The sequence below is a fragment of the Oncorhynchus mykiss genome, chromosome 12 (assembly GCF_013265735.2).
Source record: "Oncorhynchus mykiss isolate Arlee chromosome 12, USDA_OmykA_1.1, whole genome shotgun sequence".
Lineage (NCBI taxonomy): Eukaryota > Metazoa > Chordata > Actinopteri > Salmoniformes > Salmonidae > Oncorhynchus > Oncorhynchus mykiss.
The window spans coordinates 88,839,896-88,861,709 of NC_048576.1; the positions used below are offsets into that span (position 1 = coordinate 88,839,896).

At 44.7% G+C, this 21,814-nt stretch overlaps 1 protein-coding gene across 4 annotated transcripts in view; it reads right to left on the bottom strand.

Annotated features, from left to right (window-relative positions):
- LOC110539056 (adenylate cyclase type 9) overlaps positions 1-21,814 on the bottom strand; it is a 97,734-nt gene that overhangs the window by 19,164 nt on the left and 56,756 nt on the right. For all 4 annotated transcript variants that reach the window (XM_036939096.1, XM_036939095.1, XM_036939094.1 and 1 more), the window contains one exon: positions 7,390-7,583. In XM_036939096.1, coding sequence (XP_036794991.1) covers positions 7,390-7,583 — 194 coding nt within the window. The remainder of the gene's footprint in view (positions 1-7,389; positions 7,584-21,814) is intronic.

Below are 21,814 nucleotides of genomic sequence, written 5' to 3' on the forward strand. Positions count from 1 at the left end.
GAGACAGAGTGATAGAGGTGGAGAGAGGGATGAGAGACAGGGCCCGGAGGAGAGGTGGAGAGAGGGATGAGAGACAGGGCCCGGGTGAGAGGAGGAGAGGTAGAGAGAGGGATGAGAGAGAGTGATAGAGGTGGAGAGGGATGAGAGACAGGGTGATAGAGGAGGAGAGGTGGAGAGAGGGATGAGAGACAGGGCCCGGAGGAGAGGTGGAGAGAGGGATGAGAGAGTGATAGAGGTGGAGAGAGGGATGAGAGACAGGGCCCGGGTGAGAGGAGGAGAGGTGGAGAGAGGGATGAGAGACAGGGCCCGGGTGAGAGGAGGAGAGGTGGAGAGAGGTATGAGAGAGAGTGATAGAGGTGGAGAGAGGGATGAGAGACAGGGTGAAAGAGAAGGAGAGGTGAAGAGAGGGATGAGAGACAGTGATAGAAGTGGAGAGAGGGATGAGAGACAGGGTGATAGAGAAGGAGAGGTGAAGAGAGGGATGAGACAGGGCCAGGGTGATAGAAGGAGAGGGATGAGAGAGAGTGATAGAGAAAGAGAGAGAGAGATATGGAGAGAGAGGGCAGAGAGAGTGAGACAGGGAGAGAATCAGACAAAAATATTATGAGAAATGGACCCATTGAGAGAGAGAGGAAGAGAGAGATCGAGCGAGAGAGAGAGAGAGTGAGAGAGAGAGCACGAACTCAGAGAGAGAGATAGGGTGATTGAGGAGGAGAGGTGGAGAGAGGGATGAGAGACAGGGTGATAGAGGAGGAGAAGGGTAAGAGACAGGGCCAGGATGAGGAGAGGTGGAGAGAGGGATGAGAGACAGGGTGATAGAGAAGGAGAGGTGGAGAAAGGGATGAGAGACAGGGCCAGTGATAGAGGAGGAGTGGTGGAGAGATAGATGAGAGACATGGTGATAGAGGAGTAGAGGTGGAGAGAGGGATGAGAGACAGGGCCAGGGTGATGGAGGAGATGTGGAGAGAGGGATGAGAGAGGGCCAGGGTGATAGGAGGAGATGTGGAGAGAGGGATGAGAGAGGAGGAGAGGTGGAGAGATGGATGAGAGACAGGGTGATAGAGGAGGAGAGGTGGAGAGAGGGATGAGAGACATGGTGATAGAGGAGGAGAGATGGAGAGAGGGATGAGAGACAGGGCCAGGGTGATGGAGGAGATGTGGAGAGAGGGATGAGAGACAGGGCCAGGGTGATAGGAGGAGATGTGGAGAGAGGGATGAGAGAGGAGGAGAGGTGGAGAGATGGATGAGAGACAGGGTGATAGAGGAGGAGAGGTGGAGAGAGGGATGAGAGAATGCCCGAGTGAGAGGAGGAGAGGTGGAGAGAGGGATGAGAGACAGGGCCCGGGTGAGAGGAGGAGAGGTGGAGAGAGGGATGAGAGAGAGTGATAGAGTTGGAGAGAGGGATGAGAGACAGGGTGATAGAGAAGGAGAGGTGGAGAGATGGATGAGAGACAGGGTGATAGAGGAGGAGAGATGGAGAGAGGGATGAGAGAGAGTGATAGAGGCGGAGAGAGGGATGAGAGACAGGGCCCGGGTGAGAGGAGGAGAGGTGGAGAGAGGGATGAGAGACAGGGCCCGGGTGAGAGGAGGAGAGGTGGAGAGAGGGATGAGAGAGAGTGATAGAGGTGGAGAGGGATGAGAGACAGGGTGATAGAGGAGGAGAGGTGGAGAGAGGGATGAGAGACAGGGCCCGGGTGAGAGGAGGAGAGGTGGAGAGAGGGATGAGAGACAGGGCCCGGGTGAGAGGAGGAGAGGTGGAGAGAGGTATGAGAGAGAGTGATAGAGGTGGAGAGAGGGATGAGAGACAGGGTGAAAGAGAAGGAGAGGTGAAGAGAGGGATGAGAGACAGAGTGATAGAAGTGGAGAGAGGGATGAGAGACAGGGTGATAGAGAAGGAGAGGTGAAGAGAGGGATGAGACAGGGCCAGGGTGATAGAAGGAGAGGGATGAGAGAGAGTGATAGAGAAAGAGAGGTGAAGAGAGGGATGAGAGAGAGTGATAGACAAGGAGAGGTGAAGAGGGATGAGAGACAGGGCCAGGGTGATAGAGGTGGAGATACGGATGACATAGAAGAGGCTGGGGAAGGCTGAAGGAATGGACAGAGACAGATATACACTCATCTGATGATTAGGCACTGGCCCTGAAAGGATTGTTCAAGGTACTTGGTAACATCGTGATGCAGACACACATGCGTGTACGTGCGCACCCATACACCTACAGACTTAAAACAGACAGCCAAACAATACTGTGAACACTGGCTCACTTTCAGGCGACACACACAGCCTGATACACAGAGAAAAACACACACACACACACATACACTCACACTCAGCCAAGTCAGGCTCTGAGGACAAGTGAGTGTTTGAGAGGGATGAGAAGCCCACAGAAAGGACACGGCTTCAAAGAGGCGTCATTAAACCTAGTGAAGTGTGTATGTGTGTGTGAGAGGGAGAGAGAGAGAGAGAGCCAATGAAGTGATGGTTTGTACCAGTGAAGTGTGTGTGTGAGAGAGAGAGAGAGAGCCAATGAAGTGAGGGTTTGTACCAGTGAAGTGTGTGAGTCCATGTGAAGGGCTTTCTAACGTCTCTCCACGTGTGTTACCTCATGTAATGCCAAGGACACAGCAGTTTGTCTCCTCTCCCCTCTTCACTTCTCATCTGCCTTTCCCTAAGACCCCCACGACCAGCACTGGCAGATGTAGTGGTGGTACGGGAGGATTACAGTGGAACTGTGGGGGCTAATTGGTATCTATAAAGCAAGTCTGTGTGTGTACTGTATGACTGAGGAGAGTAGTGAATACTGGATATAGGTGTAGCAGCAGAGTAAATATATGATAGTCAGAGAGTATTCAGACCCCTTGACATTTCCCACATTTTGTTATGTTACAGCCTTATTATAAAATGGATTCAATTGGTTTTTTCCCCTCATCAATCTACACATAATACCCCATAATGACAAAGCAAAAACAAGTTTCTAGAATATATCACATTAACATAAGTATTCAGACCCTTTATTAATTAAGTACTTAGCTAAAGCACCTTTAGCAGTGATTACAGCCTCGAGTCTTCTTGGGTGTGACGCTACAAGCTCTGGTTGTATTTGGGGAGTTTCTCCCATTCTTCTCTGCAGATCCTCTCAAGCTCTATCAGGTTGGATGGAGAGCAGATCCCACTCCTGCAGTATCTTGGCTGTGTGCTTAGCGTCGTTGTGCTGATGGATGGTGAACCTTCGACCCAGTCTGAGGTCCTGAGCGCTCTGGAGCAGGTTTTCATCAAGGATCTCTCTGTATAATGCTCCGTTCATCTTTCCCTTGATTGTGACTAGGCTCCCAGTCCCTGCCGCTGAAAAACATCCCCACAGCATGATGCTGCCACTATGCTTCACTGTAGGCATGGTGCCAGGTTTCCTCCAGACATGATGCTGCCACTATGCTTCACTGTAGGCATGGTGCCAGGTTTCCTCCAGACATGATGCTGCCACTATGCTTCACTGTAGGCATGGTGCCAGGTTTCCTCCAGACATGATGCTGCCACTATGCTTCACTGTAGGCATGGTGCCAGGTTTCCTCCAGACATGATGCTGACACTATGCTTCACTGTAGGCATGGTGCCAGGTTTCCTCCAGACATGATGCTGCCACTATGCTTCACTGTAGGCATGGTGCCAGGTTTCCTCCAGACATGATGCTGCCACTATGCTTCACTGTAGGCATGGTGCCAGGTTTCCTCCAGACGTGATGCTGCCACTATGCTTCACTGTAGGCATGGTGCCAGGTTTCCTGCAGACATGATGCTGCCACTATGCTTCACCGTAGGCATGGTGCCAGGTTTCCTCCAGACATGATGCTGCCACTATGCTTCACCGTAGGCATGGTGCCAGGTTTCCTCCAGACATGATGCTGCCACTATGCTTCACTGTAGGCATGGTGCCAGGTTTCCTCCAGACGTGATGCTGCCACTATGCTTCACTGTAGGCATGGTGCCAGGTTTCCTCCAGACGTGATGCTGCCACTATGCTTCACTGTAGGCATGGTGCCAGGTTTCCTCCAGACATGATGCTGCCACTATGCTTCACTGTAGGCATGGTGCCAGGTTTCCTCCAGGCATTCAGGCCAAAGAGTTCAATCTTGATTTCATCAGACCAGAGAATCTTGTTTCTCATAGTCTGAGAATCCTTTAGGTGCCTTTTGGCAAACTCCAAGCGGGCTGTTATGTGCTTTTTACTGAGGAGTGGTTTTCCGTCTGGCCACTCTACCATAAAGGCCTGATTGGTGGAGTGCTGCAGAGATGGTTGTCCTTCTGGAAGGTTCTCTCATCTCCACAGTGGAACTCTGGAGCTCTGTCAGAGAGACCATAGGGTTATTGGTCACTTCCCTGACCAAGGCCGTTCTCCTCCAATTGCTCAGTTTGGTTGGGTGGCCAGCTCTAGAAAGAGTCTTGGTGGTTCCAAACTTCTTCCATTTAAAAATGATGGAGGCCACTGTGTTCTTGAGGACCTTCAATGCTGCAGAAATGTTTTGGAGGCTGTGCCTCAACACAATCCTGTCTCGAAGCTCTACGGACAATTCCTTCGACCTCATGGCTTGCTTTTTGCTCTGACATGCACTGTCAACTGTGGGACTTTATATACACAGGTGTGTGCCTTTCCAAATCATGTCCAATCAATTCAATTTACCACAGGTGGACTCCAATCAAGTTGTAGACTTTGATCTCAAGGATGATCAATGGAAAATGGATGCACCTGAGCTCAATTTCGAGTCTCATAGCAAAGGTTCTGAATACTTATGTAAATGCAATCAGTTTTTAATATTTAATACATTTGCAGAAAATTCTAAAAACCTGTTTTGACTTTGTCATTGTGGGGTATTGTGATGTCATTGTGGGGTATTGTGATGTCATTGTGGGGTATTGTGATGTCATTGTGGGGTATTGTGATGTCATTGTGGGGTATTGTGATGTCATTATGGGGTATTGTATGTAGATTGATGAGGAACATGCTTTATTTAATCCATTTTAGAATAAATAAGGCTGTGACGTAACAAAATGTGGAAAAAATCAAGGGGTCTGAATACTTTCTGAATGCCCTGTTTCTTCTTTCTATATGGAGCCTCATTACTCCATCATGACACTAAACCCACCATAGGGACAAAAACCGATTTATACTAACGTCAACATGGGCCGTATTCAGAGTAGGCTTGCTGATCTAGGATCAGGTTTGCCTTTTAGATCATAATGAATAGGACTATATGGACAGGGGTGACCTGATCCTAGGTCAACACTCCTACACTTATCGAGTAACAGTAAGAGAGTAGAGAATTGTCTCTGTTGGTGAATATTACATTATATGCGTTGTGGATAAGCAAGAGTCGGAAATTTACATACACTTAGGTTGGAGTCATTAAAACTCGTCTTTCAACCACTCCAAAAATGTCTTGTTAACAAACAATAGTTTTGGTCAGTTAGGACATCTACTTTGAGCATAACACAAGACATTTTTCCAACAATTGTTTACATACAGATTATTTCACTTATAATTCACTGTATCACAATTCCAGTGGTCAGAAGTTTACATACACTAAGCTGACTGCGCCTTTAAACAGCCAGAAAATGATGTCATGACTTTAGAAGCTTCTGATAGGCTAATTGACATCATTTGAGTCAATTGGAGGTGTACCTGTGGATGTATTTCAAAGCCTACCTTCAAACTCAGTGCCTCTTTGCTTGACATGATGGGAAAATCAAAAGAAATCAGCCAAGACCTCAGAAAAAAAATTGTAGACCTCCACAAGTCTAGTTCATCCTTGGGAGCAATTTCCAAATGCCTGAAGGTACCACGGTCATCTGTAGTATGCAAACAATAGTATGCAAGTATAAACACCATGGGACCACGCAGCCGTCATACCGCTCAGGAAGGAGACGCGTTCTGTCTCCTAGAGATGAACGTAATTTGATGTGAAAAGTGTAAATCAATCCCAGAACAACAGCAAAGGACCTTGTGAAGATGCTGGAGAAAACAGGTACAAAAGTATCTATATCCACAGTAAAACTAGTCCTATATCGACATAACCTGAAAGGCCGCTCAGCAAGGAAGAAGCCAAGGATCCACTTCTCCAAAACTGCCATAAAAAAGCCGGACTACGGTTTGCAACTGCACATGGGGACAAAGCTCGTACTTTTTGGAGAAATGTCCTCTGGTCTGATGAAACAAAAAATATAACTGTTTGCCCATATTGACCATCGTTATGTTTGGAGGAAAAAGGGAGAGGCTTGCATGCCGAATAACACCATCCCAACCGTGAAGCACCTGGGTGGCAGCATCATGTGGGGGTGCTTTGCTGCAGGAGGGACTGGTGCACTTCACAAAATAGATGGCATCATGACGAAGGAAAATTCGGTGGATATATTGAATCAACATCTCAAGACATCAGTTAGGAAGTTAAAGCTTGGTCGCAAATGGGTCTTCCAAATGGACAATGACCCCAAGCATACTTCCAAAGTTGTGGCAAAATGGCTTAAGGACAACAAAGTCAAGGTAGTGGAGTGGCCATCACAAAGTCCTGACCTCAATCCTATAGAAAATGTGTGGGCAGAACTGAAAAAGGGTGTGCGAGCAAGGAGGCCTTCAAACCTGACTGAGTTACACCAGCTGTCAGGAGGAATGGGCCAAAATTCACCCAATTTATTGTGGGAAGCTTGTGGAAGGCTGGCTACCCGAAACATTTGACACAAGTTAAACAATTTAAAGGAAATGCTAACGAATACTAATTGAGTGTATGTAAACTTCTGACCCACTGGGAATGGGATGAAAGAAATAAAAGCTGAAATAAATCCTTCTCTCTACTATTATTCATACATTTCACATTCTTAAAATAAAGTGGTGATCCTAACTGAACTAAGACAGGGAATTATTTCTAGGATTAAATGTCAGGAATTGTGAAAAACTGAGTTTAAGTGTATAAGGTGTATGTAAGCTTCTGACTTCAACTGTAGATATCTTGTTAAGTTAGGGCCCTGTGTTTTGTGCAATTATGTAACATGCTTGGATTTTAACCTTTATTTAAACTTTGATTAACTTTTTAGGTCAAATGGTCCAACACCATCCTCAAACAATTCCTTATATTTTTGGCGTAATTTTAATTTCTGGATAAGGCTTAAAATACATGTCACATACTGCTCAAAACACACGGCCCTACAATTATGTTCTGAAGACATGTCTACTGAGCTGAACATTTGTTACACTATGACCATTTTCTAAATGAAGTCAACGTACAGTATGCTATTACAACCAAAGATTATGTCTATCCAAGTTACACAGTAGAAAACCACCAGAGGGGAATGAGCACACACCTGACCCCCATCTCCCCTTTACCCTGCAGAATACCATGTCCTCACCTTGGCCTTGTCGGGAGCCCCTCTTTGGGGTAGGCCACAGGCTGAGGGGGCTCTGGGGGGTCCATCTGGGGTGTGGGCACGGGATGTGGGACAGCGGGTGTCCCCCCCAGGCTCCAGGCCAACCAGGCCCAGCTGGGAACAGCTACAGTGGCACGGCTCCACCTTCCTCCCTGAGATCAGGTAGGTCTTCAATCCTGAAGGAGACAGAACACAGAGATGGATGACAGTGACAGAGACTCTTCTCAACACACATGCTGCAAAAGGTAGAAGAAAAGTGCCTTTTATGTGAAAAGAATGTGTGCATATGTGTGCTTCAGAACGATCCTGACGCCTCAGAACAGTTGGGTAGGCTGTTTGGCCGCTGCTGTTAGTACGTATTGTGCTCTTTCTCTGAGTTGTACAAGCAAGCAGAGCAGAAACTGGCCACCAAGGGCGTCATGCACCCCAAAACCTGAGGGGGCACAAAGTGAGGGAGGATGGCCGGGGGGGTGGTAAGCGAAATGTTCATTTTTCAAATACCTGAAACAGCTTTTCATCTAGAACCATAACTATTATGTAAACTTCTATGTCAACAATATGTACACTACCGTTCAAAAGTTTGGTGTCACTTAGAAATGTCCTTGTTTTTGAAAGGAAAACACATTTTTTTGTCCATTAAAATAAAATAAAATAGATCAGAAATACAGTGTAGACTTTGTTAATGTTGTAAATGACTATTGTAGCTGGAAATGTCAGATTTTTAATGGAACATCTACATAGGCGTAAAGAGGCCCATTATCAGCAACCATCACTCCTGTGAGAGCTTCAAGTTCCTTGGTGTCCACATCACCAACGAACTAGAATAGTCCAAACACACCAAGACAGTCGTGAAGAGGGCACGACAAAACCTATTCCCCCTCATGAGACTGAAACGATTTGTCATGGGTCCTCAGATCCTAAGTAGCCTTGCTACTGTTATTTTCACTGTCATTTTACAGTAGTTTTTTTTTATGATCATGTCTCCTTTGCCAAGATAATCCTTCCACCAGACAAGTGTGGCATATCAAGAAGCTGATCTTGTGCTGGGAACAATAAAAGGCCACTCTAAAATGTGCAGTTTTATCACACAACACAATGCCACAGATGTCTCAAGTTTTGAGGGAGTGTGCAATTGACATGCTGACTGCAGGAATGTCCATCAGAGCTGTTGCCAGATAATTTAATGTTAATTTCTCTATGATAAGCCACCTCCAACGTCATTGTAGAGCATTTTGCAGTAGGTCCAACCGGCATCACAACCGCAGACCACAGGTAACCACACCAGCCCAGGACCCTCACATCCAGCTTCTTCACCTGTGGGATCATCTGAGACCAGCCACCTGAACAGCTGATGAAACTGTGGGTTTGCACAACTGAATAATTTCTGCAAAAATGGTCAGAAATTGTCTTAGGGAAGCTTCTATGCATGCTCGTTGTTCGTCCAGCCTTAACCTAACTGCAGTTCAGCATTGTAACCAACTTCAGTAGACAAAAACTCACCTCCGATGGCCACTGGCATGCTGGAGAAGTGTGCTCTTCATGGATGAATCCTAGTTTGCTGATGTCAACGTTGTGAACAGAGTGCCCCATGGTGGCGCTGGGGTTATGATATGTGTTGCATAAGCAACAGACAACGAACACAATTGCATTTCTGCAATTTGAATGCACAGAGATACCATGAAGAGATCCTGAGGCCCATTGTCGTGCCATTCATCCACCACCATCACCTGATGTTTCAGCATGATAATGCACAGTCCCATGTCACAAGGATCTGTACACAAAAATAGCCCAGACATGTCCCCCATTGAGCCTGTTTGGGATGCTCTGGATAGATGTGTACGACAGTGTGTTCCAGTTCCCACCAATATCCAGCAACTTCGCACAGCCATTGAAGAGGAGTGGGACAACATTCCATAGGTCACAATCAACAGCCTGATCAACTCTATGAGAAGGAGAAGTGTTGAGCTGCATGAGGCAAATGGTGGTCCCACCAGATACTGACTGGTTTTCTGATCCACACCCCTACCTTTTTTTAAGGTACCTGTGACCAACAGATGCATATCTGTATTCCCAGTCATGTGAAATCATTAGATTATGGCCTACTTAATGTACTTCAATTGACTGATTTCCTTTTGAAACTGGAACTCAGTAAAATCTTTGAAATTGTTGCATGTCGAGTTTATATTTTTGTTCACTGTAGTATTTTCATATGTGCTGTTCAAATTACTGTGAAGTCTCTTTTTCGAAGACTTCTCACAAAAACAAGCATATCTCTGTGAAATGTCAACGGAGCACTGAGACTACCCCAAGCTTTTTTCCTCCAAATCCTTTTAAATTGAATTCAGCACATATCATGCTAATTTTGCAACCAGTGGAAACAACTTGGAAGATGAGGGCCACTAAATGTAAAATCCTCAAAATGTTGGCGATAACGCAGCACCACTCAGAGCGACAGAGCCTGGTGTTTATTATCGGATGTATTAGGTTCCAAAATCTGACTTTTTGGGTATAATGTTAATGATATGTTGGAGAAAGACCCCACTGAACCATTCAGAACATGAAGAGTCCCATTTGTCTTGGTAAAATGTATTGTATAACATAAGGAAGTGAAAAGTCATCACCAAAGCACATTTTCACCCACTATGGGCAGAGTAGTCTAGCAAACAATGTATTAGTGAGGTGTGTGTATCAGGCTATTAAACACACCACCAATTTGAAAGGGGAATGAACTGCCTGTACCTCAAGGAAATCTTTCCACCCCCCCCACACACACACACACACACACACACACACACACACACACACACACACCGCATCCTCCTTGCTTCCTCGTTTCTGCTCTCTCCATGTCTGTGTCTCTCCTCTCAGGCCTCAGGCCACCTCAGTCAGTGGTTTGATGAGACACAAAGGATATAAGTGCAGCACCGAGGTTCATCCTAATAGCCTATCTATTCTCTATAATGAAAAACTGCTTTTTCTCACTGGGCGGTAACATTTACATTTTAATTAAGTATCACTCAAAATGGCTTTCATTTGTTCAAAGGGTGAAATAAAAAATGGTGAGAGAGAGTGTGTGTGTGTGTTTGTGTGTGTGTGTGTGAGAGAGAGAGAGAGAGAGTCGGTGTGAGTGCGCGTCTATGTGTGTTCATGTATGTTTTATAATTCTATAATAAAGCACAGAAACAGATTGCATATCACAAATATCTGGGCAATTAGTGCATTTGCACAAAATCAACCAAAGTTGAAGTTGAAGAATGTTTAATTGTAGAATGTTTGGTTGATTAGAGCAACAGTGTTGATTTGAAACACATTTGATGTCTGATTCTTTCATAAGACCACAATTACACTGGAATATGATGATATCCCAATTGAAAAGAGCAACTTTAATAGAATGATGGATATTAGAATGTTCGGTTGGAAGGCACCCGTGTTGATGTGGAACTCACTTTTGGTGGCAACAACCGCAAGACTAGACATAAACTTGCTTCTGCTATCTGAAGTGGGCCATCTCTAATCAATGAGCTTCTAAAGCCAGCGATGTGATCCGTCTGGAGTGGGCCATCTCTAATCAATGAGCTTCTAAAACCAGCGATGTGATCCGTCTGGAGTGGGCCATCTCTAATCAATGAGCTTCTAAAGCCAGCGATGTGATCCGTCTGGAGTGGGCCATCTCTAATCAATGAGCTTCTAAAGCCAGCGATGTGATCCGTCTGGAGTGGGCCATCTCTAATCAATGAGCTTCTAAAGCCAGCGATGTGATCCGTCTGGAGTGGACCATCTCTAATCAATGAGCTTCTAAAGCCAGCGATGTGATCCGTCTGGAGTGGGCCATCTCTAATCAATGAGCTTCTAAAGCCAGCGATGTGATCCGTCTGGAGTGGGCCATCTCTAATCAATTAGCTTCTAAAGCCAGCGATGTGATCTGTCTGGAGTGGGCCATCTCTAATCAATGAGCTTCTAAAGCCAGCGATGTGATCCGTCTGGAGTGGGCCATCTCTAATCAATGAGCTTCTAAAGCCAGCGATGTGATCCGTCTGGAGTGGGCCATCTCTAATCAATTAGCTTCTAAAGCCAGCGATGTGATCTGTCTGGAGTGGGCCATCTCTAATCAATGAGCTTCTAAAGCCAGCGATGTGATCCGTCTGGAGTGGACCATCTCTAATCAATGAGCTTCTAAAGCCAGCGATGTGATCCGTCTGGAGTGGGCCATCTCTAATCAATGAGCTTCTAAAGCCAGCGATGTGATCCGTCTGGAGTGGGCCATCTCTAATCAATGAGCTTCTAAAGCCAGAGATGTGATCCGTCTGGAGTGGGCCATCTCTAATCAATGAGCTTCTAAAGCCAGCGATGTGATCCGTCTGGAGTGGGCCATCTCTAATCAATGAGCTTCTAAAGCCAGCGATGTGATCCGTCTGGAGTGGGCCATCTCTAATCAATGAGCTTCTAAAGCCAGCGATGTGATCTGTCTAGAGTGGACCAGCACAGGGACATCAGCATCTTCCTGCAAGACCATCAGATTCTATCGTCATCAATGTTAAGAGTCATAGGAAGGCTGTGGCGGTCATGACATTTTGTCAACCGGTGCTTGTCAAGCAAATAACTGCCGATCTCAAGGTAATTGACCGTTAATTAACAAAAACCCATTTAGCATCTGCTGGCTTCCATGCACAGCCTACAAGCCACTGATACAGACCTTTGGAACATCTACATTTTAAAAAGTCTAATAAATCCATGTAATAAAGCCTACACCATCACAATAAATCTGTTATTTATTTTAGACAGGTCTAAAGGAACATGATATGAAAATGTAGTCTATTTCAGAAGAACAGAAGAGCATACTCTGAGTTGTCATCTGGCTATGGTCCTGATCTGGCTATGTCAAATGGATGTGGGCTCACTAGTTCATTTAGCAGATTTACTTAGAATTCCGTGGCATTATTTTATATTATTTTATAGTATGAAGAATACATTTGAACATAGCTGTATAAAATAAAAATTATATTTTGTCCAAACAATTTGAGGGAGTGATGCGCATGCGGCTATTCTGTGTTAAGAGGTTGACTAAAAAACAGATCCTCCTATATGATTAATATAGATTAAGTTATGCAACTTTAGTTGTGATACAAACTTTGGGCTATATGTTTAGATTTTTAATACATTCTAACGCTGCATGATACAAGTTGCATGAAAGGCATGAGGTCTGCTTTGTTATTTGCACTGTCTGTACACACTTCATCAGTCTCTCATGCACATTTTCAAAATAAATTTCCCGGCGACATCACCTGTAATCCCCCTTGGATTACAGGTGAATAAAATCATTATCATTATAATTCCCTTCTCCCGGCTGCGTGCTCCTAAGCTCCGAAGCACCTCTCACTCAAATGTCTCTCTCAGATAGCTCAATTCTTATTAGCCAATGCTGGTCACCTGATCGGGTCTTTCTCACAGGCTACAAATCAAGACAGACACGTCGGGGACACAACTGCGCGTTTCCTTATCCAATTCCGAGGTGCATATTGAAGATATACGGGGACGGCAAGTAGCCTAGTGGTTAGAGCATTGGACTAGTAACCAAAAGCTTGCAAGGTCAAATCCACGAGCTGACAAGGTAAAAATCTGTCGTTCTGCCCCTGAACAAGGTAGTTAACACACTGTTCCTAGGGTGTCATTGAAAATAAGAATTTGTTCTTAACTGACTTGCCTAGTTAAATAAAAATTGGAAGAACGTGTTTACTTTTCATCAGACAACAAGTTGAGTAGGCCTAACGAACAGCAAAGGCCTATCAACTGTTTTACTATGGGGTATAGTATATTGACATAAGCTGCCTATATCAATCTACTATCCCCCATAGTACAAATGTTGACCTATTCTATTCTGTGCGAGAAATGAATACTACAAACATAGTCTGGGACAGTTGTGGGTTGTGATAGATCCCAAATGAATACAACCACTAGCATCAAAAATGATTTTATATAATGAGGCTGATGCAACAGATCAGAACATTTAGCTTGACATGTTGATAAACTATTAGGCTATTTCTTCACATTATAAGTGCAGCAATGCGTACACGGCAGTAGGATATAACTGCAAATGTTCCAAAATGCAATCAATTAGAGGGAAACACCATTCTGAAAAGTGACCGCAAATGTGACTATGCATGTAATGCTTTTATTATAAAGGTGTAGTTTTATGGTGAAAAATGTCTTCGCTGAACTTGAAACTCCCGCGCTGCATTTGTATGCCAGTTAGGCTCTACACCTGTTGTAAAGCGGATTCATGTGCTTCATTTAAGAAGCTATTTGGCCACTTCAGTTGTGATACAAACCTTGTCAGAACATATAGGCCTATGGGCAAGGCTACATGAGGTGTGATACTGACCTTATTAAAACATATAGGCCTATGGGCTGGGCTACATGAGGCATGCGACTATGATTTGAAAAAGTCGCACAAAAAGGCATGCATTGTTTTTTTCCTTACTGCACACAATCTGGGAACCATTCACAAGTGATAATATACCATTCACAAGTGATAATATACCATTCACAAGTGATAATATACCATTCACAAGTGATAATATATCATTCACAAGTGACAGGCTAATATTGTCACCCATCAGACTATTCTTGATCGAATCTTGTCTTTACATATACTACATATTATGTGTGAAATTGGTTTTGATTTAGAATGGACCATGATCATGCACCTGTCTGGAAAATACATGTCACCTCTGCACTTAAATAGCTAATGGAGGATGCTTTTCCTGTGGGTCATTTTCATACCAGCCAGGTAGGCTATACTTCTGTTGTAAAGAGAAGCAATGTGCTTAATATTAGGAAAGCTAAGCAATAAATATAGTATGCCTAGCCTATTGAAAGCTGATGGGATGCTCATCTTTTTAATAGAGGACATCACTGTTTTGTCACGCAATTGCATAGCCTATAGAAATGTTGTGCATCATGGGCTCTCATGAAGTATTTGATTAGATTTTCAATTACATCTGCATTGATGTCAAAGTGATTAGAGGGACAATAGAGTGCTGAGTACCAGGCAGTTAGCAAGTTTGGTAGGCTAATAATGACCAGCAAGCAGCAGCATCAGAGCTTGTAGAAGCCTAATAGCCATGACAGCCCTAGTTGAGAGTGAGGACTGAGTTATTCGAGCAGTATGTGAGCTCTGGCAACCTGATGGAGAAGCTGGAAGCCATTCCATGGGTGTTGGAGTTGGCTACAGAGATGGGCTTCCTGTGAATCTCTGATTTATTTAGTAGAAGTAGTAGCAAGATAGGATAGCAAGAATAGTAAGTTTGATAAAAGTAGGTTATTGTCCATTTTATATAAATATAAATAAATAAAAGTAAACAAATTGTGATGAGTCTTTTTTTTGTGTGTGTACACGCATGTACTATGTCTGCTTACAGTCATGTACATGTCCTGAGTTAAAAATCTATGTGAGCAGCCCTCTAGTCACGCGATGTCTCTTTCTCCACACAGAGATCTGACAACGGCACAGTAAAAGGCTAGTGGTAATGTCATTGGCTTAGGTAACTGCCAGTGGCCCTGTACTTAACCACATCATTCAGCTGTCAGTGAAACCCCACCCTTGAGCCCCATTCATTCTGAGTGCTTTAGACAGTCCCTGGCTGCGTCCCTATGGGCCCTGGTGAAAAGTAGTGCATTACATAGGAAATACGGTGTCATTGTGTATGTGTGAGTGTGTGGGTGAGTGTGTGTGTGTGGGAATGTGTTTGTCACGACAGGGACTGTCAAGTAGTACTACAATGAGATAGATTGTAAGAGAGAAGGAACTTGGATCGATACAACGGTTCATCAGGATACAAGGCTCAAAGATGAAGCTGCCAGCGCCAAGTTAACAGCGAGAAACAAATAAGTCATTCCCTGCACCACTGATGCAAAAGAAGCAGACAGGCGAGAAGGGGAGAGGAGAGAAGGCAGGAGGAACAGGAGACGGGAGAGACGGGAGGAAAAGGAGACAGGAGAGAAGAGATAGCAGGAGAAGGAGACAGGAGAGGAGGGGAGAGGAGAGACAGCAGGAGCAGAGAGGAGAGGAGAGAAGGCAGGAGGAACAGGAGACAGGAGAGACGGGAGGAACAGGAGACGGGAGAGACGGGAGGAGAAGGAGACAGGAGAGGAGGGGAGAGGAGAGACAGCAGGAGCAGAGAGGAGAGGAGAGAAGGCAGGACAAAGACACAGGAGAGAAGGGGAGAGGAGAGACAGCAGGAGCAGAGAGGAGAGAAGGCAGGACAAAGACACAGGAGAGAAGGGGAGAGGAGAGACTGCAGGAGGAGATGACAAGAGAAAAAGCAGGAGAAGAGAGGAGAGACGGCAGGAGAAGGACACAGGAGAGGAGGGGAGAGGAGAGGTGGCAGGAGGAGGAGACAGGAGAGGAAATAGATAAGGTGGGGGCAGGGTTGTGTGTGTGCACCAGAGAGAGAGAGATAATTTGAAACAGCTAATCATATCCAACAGACACATTGACTCATTGACTTCCACTTTGTCTCCTTGAGCTGTGAGATTGTTGGGTCAATAACTCCTCTGTTCTCTCCTCCTCGCTCTCTTGTTCACCAGTTAGACCCAGACAAGAGAAGGAGGTGAAACATTATCTAATATGGATAACAAGACTATCAGACTGCTCTCATAATCACAACTACCATGGGAAAAGCCTGCATGATAATGGGTATAAACCAGGGCATGATGATGTGTTTAAACCATGGCATGATGATGGGTTTAAACCAGGGCATGATGATGTGTTTAAACCAGGGCATGATGATGGGTTTAAACCAGGGCATGATGATGTGTTTAAACCAGGGCATGATGATGGGTTTAAACCAGGGCATGATGATGGGTTTAAACCAGGGCATGATGATGGGTTTAAACCAGTGCATGATGATGTGTTAAAACCAGGGCATGATAATGGGTATAAACCAGGGCATGATGATGTGTTTAAACCAGTGCATGATGATGTGTTTAAACCAGGGCATGATGATGTGTTTAAACCAGGGCATGATGATGGGTTTAAACCAGGGCATGATGATGTGTTTAAACCAGGGCATGATGATGTGTTTAAACCAGGGCATGATGATGTGTTTAAACCAGTGTATGATGATGTGTTAAAACCAGGGCATGATAATGGGTATAAACCAGGGCATGATGATGTGTTTAAACCAGGGCATGATGATGTGTATAAACCAGGGCATGATGATGTGTTTAAACCAGTGCATGATGATGTGTTTAAACCAGGGCATGATAATGGGTATAAACCAGGGCATAATGATGGGTTTAAAGCAGGGCAGAATGACATGACCCAGGGCAGCTATATCCATCTGGAGAAAATCAATCTCTGCAAATCCTGCCTTTGAACTGTGGCAACAGACCAGTTAAATGATCCCAATGCTCTGCTATGTATTTGGGGACGTACTTCGAGGAGGCTGATGGGAACCAGAGAGTGAGTCAGGATGGGATCCACCGATTCCAAACAAACAAAAACATCCGAACCAGGCAAACCCAATACTCTCCAGTAGACAGGATGTTGTGGATTTCTAACCAAACTAAAATAAGGAATGTTTTCTGTTTCTAAATACAGAAACAATTTTAGAACAATCTGCGTTGGTCGGTGTCATGGCTTGCTGAAATGACATGAAATGACCAGAGAGAGAGAGAGAAAGCCAAAACATATTTTTTACTGTAATGCTTGTCGTCGTAAGGAAGAGTGGACCAAAGCGCAGCGTGGGAAGTGTTCATGATCTTTATTGTCAAGAATCACTCAAACAAAAATAACGAATACAAAACGAAAGCGAACAGTTCCGTCAGGCACAAAACAGCTAAAAAAGCTAGAAAACAACTACCCACAAAACACAGGTGGGAAACAGGCATGAAAAAGGCTGTATGGTTCCCAATCAGAGAAAACGATAGACAGCTGCTTCTGACTGGGAACCACACTGGCCAAAAACAAATAGAAAACATAGAAATCAAGAAACTAGAATGCCCACTCTAGTCACACCCTGGCCTAACCAAAATAGAGAATAAAAGCCTCTCTATGGCCAGGGCGTGACATTTACATTGTATATTTATTCAGGGGAGCCCAATTAAGACCAGGGTTTCATTCACAATGGTGCCCTGAGAACAAACAACTCACAACAGGATAATTCAGTAAATCAATACAACAGCAAAAATAAACTACTGGATACAGGAAATACAGACACCACATCTCAACAACACTAATAATCAACACAATCAACTACAACACAAATAACCACCACATCGCATCACTAATAACCCACCACAATCCACCAAAACACTAATAACCCACCACATCTCAACCAAAACACTAATAACCCACCACATCTCAACCACACTAATAACCCACCACATCTCAACCACACTAATAACCCACCACATCTCAACCACACTAATAACCCACCACAATCCACCAAAACACTAATAACCCACCACATCTCAACCAAAACACTAATAACCCACCACATCTCAACCACACTAATAACCCACCACATCTCAACCACACTAATAACCCACCACATCTCAACAACACTAATAACCCACCACATCTCAACCACACTAATAACCCACCACATCTCAACAACACTAATAACCCACCACATCTCAACCACACTAATAACCCACCACATCTCAACCACACTAATAACCCACCACATCTCAACCACACTAATAACCCACCACATCTCAACAACACTAATAACCCACCACATCTCAACACTAATAACCCACCACATCTCAACCACACTAATAACCCACCACATCTCAACCACACTAATAACCCACCACATCTCAACAACAATAACCCACCACATCTCAACAACACTAATAACCCACCACATCTCAACAACACTAATAACCCACCACATCTCAACAACACTAATAACCCACCACATCTCAACACTAATAACCCACCACATCTCAACAACACTAATAACCCACCACATCTCAACCACACTAATAACCCACCACATCTCAACCACACAAATAACCCACCACATCTCAACAACACTAATAACCCACCACATCTCAACAACACTAATAACCCACCACATCTCAACAACACTAATAACCCACCACATCTCAACCACACTAATAACCCACCACATCTCAACCACACTAACAACCCACCACATCTCAACCACACTAATAACCCACCACATCTCAACCACACTAATAACCCACCACATCTCAACCACACTAATAACCCACCACATCTCAACAACACTAATAACCCACCACATCTCAACCACACTAATAACCCACCACATCTCAACAACACTAATAACCCACCACATCTCAACACAAATCACCCACCACATCAACACTAATAACCCACCACATCTCAACAACACTAATAACCCACCGCATCTCAATACTAATTACCCACCACATCTCAACACTAATAACCCACCGCATCTCAACAACATTAATAACCCACCACATCTCAACCACACTAATAACCCACCACAATCAACCACACTAATAACCTACCACAATCAACCACACTAATAACCCACCACATCTCAACAACACTAATAACCCACCACAATCAACCACACTAATAACCCACCACATCGCAACACTAATAACCCACTACAATCAACAACACTAATAACCCACCACAATCAACCACACTAATAACCCACCACATCTCAACAACACTAATAACCCACCACATCTCAACAACACTAATAACACACCACAATCAACCAAGATAATACAAAACACTTGAAAACCTCAGTGAATTCATCCCTCATCAGTGTTCTAAACTGCCCCATTGGCACAATTAGTTCAAGATTTAATTAGGTTTTTAAATTATTCAAAACAGGTGGGGCATTAACTAAAGGCTGATTGGTTGGTAGAGACATGAGGGACATCAAGAGTTAACCAACCCTGTGAGTGGGTTAGGTGCCCCATATTGTTATACTTTAACAGAGAAGTGAGATATGATGGAAGCTTGAGAAAGAAGAGAGAGAGAGGGTAAGTGAGAGAGAAGGGGAAGATAGAGAGGGGAAGAGAGAGAGAAAGAAATTGAAAGAGAACGATAGAAAGAGAGAGATAAGAAAATAATGTGACTGAATGATGTAGACAGAAAGGGAGAGAGTAGAGTATGAAACAGAATAAAAACGTGATGTATAGTTCATATAGCAACAAAGACAAATAGAGGATAAAAGACAGAGAGAATTAACAGAAAGGGGGAAGATAGAGACACGGAGAAATAGGGTAAGGGAAAAGAGAGAGGCGGGTAGAGAGAGTGAGAGAGAGGGAGAAAGAGAGAGAAAAGTAGAGGGAGAGAGAGAGAGGGTTCTATATCTGGCTGTCTCTATATACAATAGTACAAGGCCAGACTACAGAGCAGCTGCAGGTGTGTACCATCACACACAGATCCAGAGGGAGTGTTAAAACTAAAGGTGTGTGATGGGACTGTGAGCTAGATTTGCATGAAAGTGTGCCAGATATCAGAAGTGACACCATAGAGACATACACAGCGTATAAAACATTAGAAACACCTGCTCTTTCAATGACATTTTACTCCTTATTGATGTCACCTGTTAAATATACTTCAAACCAATGTAGATGAAGGGGAAGAGACAGGTTAAACATGTATTTTTAATCCTTGAGGCAATTGAGACATGGATTGGGTATGTGTGCCATTGAGGGTGAATGGGTAAGACAAAAGCCTTAAGTGCCTTTACATGGGGTATGGTAGTAGGTGCCAGGCGTACGGGTTTGAGTGTCAAGAACTGCAACGCTGCTGGGGTTTTCACGCTCAACAGTTTCCCGCGTGTATGAAGAATGGTCCACCACCCAAAGGACTTCCAGCCAACATTGGAGTCAACATGGGGAGGACGGCTCATAATAATGTCTGGAACGGAGCGAATGGACTGGCACCATGTGTTTGATACCATTCCACGTATTCCCTTCAGCCATTACTATGAGCCAGTCCTCCACCATGTGTTTGATACCATTCCACGTATTCCCTTCTGCCATTACTATGAGCCCGTCCTCCACCATGTGTTTGATACCATTCCATGTATTCCCTTCAGCCATTACTATGAGCCCGTCCTCCACCATGTGTTTGATACCATTCCACGTATTCCCTTCAGCCATTACTATGAGCCTGTCCTCCACCATGTGTTTGATACCATTCCACGTATTCCCTTCAGCCATTACTATGAGCCCATCCTCCCCAATTAAAGTGCCACCAACCTCCTGTGGCCAGCATCCCTGTGGAACGCTTGACACACTTAGAGTCTATGCCCCGACGAATTGAGACCGTTCTGAGGGGGAAAGGGGGTGCAACACAACATTAGGAAGGAGTATGTAAATATAGTTCTATTCTATTTCTATGAGTCATCAGCCAAGGTAGCTTTTTTTTCATCTACATTTCCTTTTCACACTGTCCTTCTATCCCTCTTTACACCCTCTTTTCAAAGGAAAAACAACCAACGCTGGGGCACAGAGAGAGAGAGACACAGAGGAGAGGGACACAGAGAGAGACACAGAGGAGAGGGACACAGAGAGAGACACAGAGGAGAGGGACACAGAGAGAGACACAGAGGAGAGGGACACAGAGAGAGACACAGAGGAGAGGGACACAGAGAGACACAGAGGAGAGGGACACAGAGAGAGACACAGAGGAGAGGGACACAGAGAGAGACACAGAGGAGAGAGACACAGAGAGAGACACAGAGGAGAGGGACACAGAGAGAGAGAGAGGGACACAGAGAGAGAGAGAGAGAGACACAGAGAGAGAGAGGGACACAGAGAGAGACACAGAGGAGAGGGACACAGAGAGAGACACAGAGGAGAGGGACACAGAGAGAGAGAGAGAGAGACACAGAGAGAGAGAGGGACACAGAGAGAGAGAGGGACACAGAGAGAGAGAGAGAGAGAGCGACACAGAGAGAGAGACACAGAGAGAGAGAGAGAGAGAGACAGAGACAGAGGGACACAGAGAGAAAGAGACACAGAGAGAGAGACACACAGAGAGAGCGATGGAGAGAGAGAGAGACACACAGAGAGAGAAATGCCAGGCATGAAACTGATAAGCAAGAGGACATTCAAAGCACTACAATATGTTGCCCAAACCTGCCCCTTTTCTGCAGCCTGCCTGTCTACCAGTCAGAAAAAGAAAGGGAAAATGAATGCATAGCCCTGGCTAATCATTAGACCAACATAAAATAAGCAACATAAAGGGACATCGTTTGTCAGGCCTCTTAGTATCTGTGGCAACCCATACTTTCATTTCAGTAAGAGTCCGCCCCATTGGACAGATTAACATCACACTTTATTTCTCTGACACTCCCGCCAGCCTAGGACCTTCACATCCGGCTTCTTCACCTGCGGGATCATCTGAGACCAGCCACCC